Below are 4,983 nucleotides of genomic sequence, written 5' to 3'. Positions count from 1 at the left end.
AATTGCATATTTTTGAAAGTATAAGAGAAGAATGATGGTTTATGGCTATGGTTGTAGTTAATTCTTTAAGAATATTCAAAACCATTATGCAAAAATAGTTTATTCTATAAGAATATTGTTGCTGTATTCTGATAGAATTGTAGTTAATTGTTTGTATGTTTAATGTGCAGTTGTTACAAGTGTATCACTACGAATTAACTGTCAATGAATTTCAGATAGAAATGGCTTGAAGAATGGCTTGAAGACCTGATGGGAAAGGCTTGAAAAATGAATTAAAGAATGATCACACTCATTGTTTAAGAATGTTGTTATTTTTTAAGAATTATACTTGTTATTCTTTCAGAATGTTTGTTATTATTCAATGAATCACAATCATACAATGTAATTATTTTATATATTATTAGTTTAAGAATCGATTTTGTGTATTCTTTTAGAATGTATTACTAGTTTATGGTCGACATTCTGTCATTCTGATAGAATAAAATCGAAAAATATATTTACTAGTTTATTGATAACATTCTATCATTCTGACAGAATAAAATCGGATTTTTAATTTTGAATTAATTTAAAATATTCAGATTTTTAAAAATAAAGGAATTAATTATCCCTAGAAATACGAAAATTTCCTTTTTTAATATAGGTTAATTGACTAAAATGCCCTTATGCTGAAATTTGTGTGATTATATGGTACATGCTGTCCTATTCTACTATCTTAAACCCTCAGATCATGACCCTTGATTATATTCCATCTAATGGTCCAGATCTGTGCATTTTGGCACACAATAGTTACTAAAAACAAAATAACCTAAGCATATATATATATATATATATATATATATATATATATATATATATATATATATATATCATAAATTAATTAATAGAAGAGAAATACACAACTTCTCTGTCCCAAAATCTGAATCCAATCAATTCATTGAATTACGTAAAATCAATCAATTAAATATTCCTTATAAATAAGTTAATCGTTTTCTTATATAAAATTAATCTATAGAAAAAAATGAAAAAGCCGATAAAATCATAAAGAAAAAACAATATGAATAACTAAAATCGATTTTCTGAAATAACGGTAAAAAACTGAGATATTGGTGTTGAAATAGCAGCAAATAGCAGTCAGTCTCGGGTAATCACGACGATATTAGCGGCTCCGCTATTCTGAGTGTTATTTGAAACAGCAATTTGGCCAACGGCCGCGAAACGCTAGCCCACCGAGATTTCACTAAGATCTTGACGCGATTAACTGTCCAACTTCCAGTTTCAGAGGGAAGAGTCCGACTTGACTGCATTGCATCCTCTGATGGTTTTTTTCCGCATTGAATACTTTGATATACTCTGATGTTGAAAATATAAATTTACTGACTTTTGATTTTAGATCAATTGGTTGTATGACTCGATGTTTTAAAATGAAAATTTTTATTGATATTTTTTGGACGTTACACATTAACCGAAGCTTATTGTCAAGCTTACTAGGCTAAAAATGAGAGAATTTCATATATGTCATTTTTAAACCTCAAAATATCATATTTGTCAAATTTAATTTATTAATATCATATTTAACCTTAATAAACCTTCAAAATATCATATTTGTTCAAATTATTTTTTATAATGTTTTTAATAGTTTTTAATCATATTTTATATCTTAGAATTATTATAATAATTAAAAATTTAACTATATTATCATTACGTCTATGATATAGAACGTCCACTTCTAAATTGTTGGAAAGTCGTTCATTTGACAAACAAAATGCTTCATCTTTACCATTCTCCATAGAATGTATGTTTTGATTGCTTAGTTTTTGTTGTTATTGATTATTGTAATTTTATAGATGGAGGGTATTTTATATATTAACATTGATATTTTGATGTTTAAAAAAGACATATATGATATTTTGATATTTAAAAAGGACATATTTTGATATTTAAGAATGATATATATATATATATATATATATATATATATATATATATATATATATAATAATTTGATGTTTAAGAAAGACATATATGATATTTTAAAATTTTATTAAAATTAAATATGATATTTAGAAATTAAATCGGACAAATATAATATCATGATTAAGAATACATATATGAAATCCTCCGGCTAAATATCTCGATCTAACAAAGTTAAAGTAACTATTATTGTGAGATTCATTTCATAGATAAAGTAACTATTAGAGAAGAAGATGTTAGTACAAAAAAAACTTGATGAAAATACTAAAAATTACTTTGATATAGACGATATACATTTTGAGAAACATGAAAATTACAACAAAATATTTAAAAGCAAAATATTTCACTTATTTTTGTTCTTGAGTTCTTCTTCAAAGGTTAAACATAACCTTAATGGCGTTGCCGCCACGTGCACTCGTCTCAAAAGCTTCTTCCACTTCCTTCTGAGAGAAACCAAATCTATGAGTTATCAATGGCTTCACATCAATCTTCCCACTTCTCAAAAACTCCAAACACAATGGCCACGTGTTCTTGTACCGAAAGATCCCCACCACATCAACCTCCCTGATCAACCACCACCATTCAGTTTTCCGGCAACCAAATCAAATTCTATAAACATAGTTCAAAAAGGAAACTCACCTGGCGGCTGCCGGAGTAAGCGGAACAGTCATCTCATGGTGGCCCATCCCCACCAGACACACTTTGCCGCCGGCACGTGTGGCGGTGAGAGCCGTTGTCATTGTCTTGTTGAAACCTGCGCAATCAAAGCTCACATCCACTCCACCTCCCATGGCTTTCTGTATCGATTCCACTTCTCCTTCCACATCCTAAGTTCATTAAACAAATAATTTCAGCCGATCGATTTGCATTTAAAAATTTAGGGTTTAGGGATCGACAAAACAAAACCTGAATATTAATCGAGACTTTGATGATTTCATCTGCTCCAAGCTCTTTTGCGACTGACAACCGGCTGTCATCAACATCAACAATAACGATTCTCGGAGCTCCAAAAGCTCGAGCAGCAAGCATGGTGACGAGGCCGATGGGCCCCGCCCCCATGACTAAAACATTCGTTTCAGGGCCTATATTAGCACGACGACAAGCATGGACTCCGACACTCAACGGTTCACACATCGCCCCTTCTTCCAAACTCACATTTTCCGGCAGTTTGAAACATAAATCCGCTGGATGCACCACCTGTTGATTCAAAATTAGGGTTTCAACATCTTATTGGGGACGATGATGATGTAAAAGTATAAAATTTTACCTGATTGGCAAGAGATCCGTGGACGGGAGGAGTGGCGAAAAATTTCATATCCGGGCAAAGATTGTATCGGCCTTCTTTGCATTGTGTGCATCTCCAGCAGCTAATTCCAGGCTCAAGAGCTACACGATCACCAGGGACAAGATCCTTCACGCTGCTCCCAATTTCTTCAATCACACCAGCACATTCATGTCCGATAACCATCGGTTCTTTCACCACAAAATCTGCACATCTTAATGTCTGCGTATGTTTTCACAGTAAAATTTGTATCCGGAATCAATTACATCGATTGTTACTTTATATATTGTATCAAGCAAATAGCAATAATAATTAAGAAGCATCCATAATTCAAAAGAGGATTCTGATTATTCAATTTGGCGAAATCACATATCCAGAATCAGATGAAACCCTAAAAGGGGTGAGGGGGATGATGACGGACCTTGAGATAGTGAACATCACTACCGCAGATACCCACAGCTTTCATTCTTACTCTAACATCATAAGGCCCTGAATCAATTCAATCAAGTTGATCAACTATTGAAATTAATCTCGATTTACTTGTAGAAACTTGAAATTAAGAAGTGGAAGATGTAGATAGAAAGGATACCAAGAGGTGGAAGCTTAAAGGGCTGGATCTTGAGGGTGTTGATGGAAACAAGCCAAGCAGCCATGTTTTCTTCTTCAACATTTGAGCCATCACTCTTTCCTCCCTTACCCATCTCTCAATCTCTCTACAACTTTACAATGATCGATGAGGACTGATATCGCTACTTGTTGTTATGATATATAATTGTCTATTTTTCTGCAATTTTCATTAATTTGTGATACGAAAATTATGAATTTGGATAAGAAAAGGATTGTAAAACTGAAAATTGGAATCGAAAGATAAAGGTGAAGACTAGTCACATACTACTATTTTAATATTTTATGAAAAAGGATTGGTACAGAGGTATGGTCGATCGGACTGGATGTACACGTGTATTATCACAAATTCACATATTGTACTATTTTATCCAATGTCACCGTCATCATCATTATTATTCAAATGAACTTCGATGCACGCCTTCTCTCTCACTACTCTCGGATGCGACACAATTGTAGGGAGAACAAAGAGTAAATTTTAGAAGTGGTCCCTACAGTTGATATAAAAGTCCCTAGGTGACAGGACATACTCGAAAAATCAAATCAAAATCAAATTAATCAACGTAACCGAATCATTTTATAAACCGTTGGTTCGATTTCTAATTTTTGTTAATCGATAACTAACAATTCGGTTATGGTTTTATAGGTTAACCGAACTGTAACTTTATATTTTAATATATAAAAATTAGAGATTATATATAAAATAATATTGTCAAACTTATTTAAGATTCATTAAAATATTGAAAATATAATCCTCACATATCAGGAGACGAACGAGCAATCAAACCATCACAGATCACGCAGACACACACAATCTTCCAATCATGCATTGAGTTAGATTATTGAGTAATGTTGTAATTCCTAATCGACTAATTCTACAATTTGTAAACATTATTAACAATTAGTTTAATCTTCACAATCATAATCGTAATCGAAAGTTTCTCACACCGTTCATCCTAATCAAAGATTGTTTTGACTTAATAGTCATATTCGAAATTTTATTTGACTTTATAATCGAGACTTCTAGGTAAGTTAAGTTTTTAGTTCTTCTTGACTCTATGATATATTATAATATATTTTTTTGAACTTTTTTTTGGCTTTTTTAA

General features: G+C 31.7%; 1 protein-coding gene across 1 annotated transcript; it reads right to left on the bottom strand.

Moving 5' to 3' along the window:
* Window positions 1-2,223: 2,223 nt before the first annotated feature.
* On the bottom strand, window positions 2,224-4,132 carry LOC111903235 (sorbitol dehydrogenase). Its single transcript, XM_023899010.3, has 6 exons — window positions 3,843-4,132; window positions 3,675-3,742; window positions 3,239-3,475; window positions 2,878-3,168; window positions 2,611-2,798; window positions 2,224-2,535 (listed from the first exon to the last, which is right to left on the bottom strand). The coding sequence occupies exons 1-6, from the start codon at window positions 3,952-3,954 to the stop codon at window positions 2,343-2,345; spliced, it is 1,089 nt and encodes a 362-aa protein (XP_023754778.1). The 5' UTR covers window positions 3,955-4,132; the 3' UTR covers window positions 2,224-2,342.
* Between the last annotated feature and the right edge of the window lie 851 nt (window positions 4,133-4,983).

This window comes from Lactuca sativa, chromosome 2 (genome assembly GCF_002870075.4).
Source record: "Lactuca sativa cultivar Salinas chromosome 2, Lsat_Salinas_v11, whole genome shotgun sequence".
NCBI classification, from domain to species: Eukaryota; Viridiplantae; Streptophyta; class Magnoliopsida; order Asterales; family Asteraceae; genus Lactuca; species Lactuca sativa.
The sequence above is the reverse complement of the archived record's forward strand: the minus strand, read 5'-3'. Positions and strand labels throughout refer to the sequence as shown.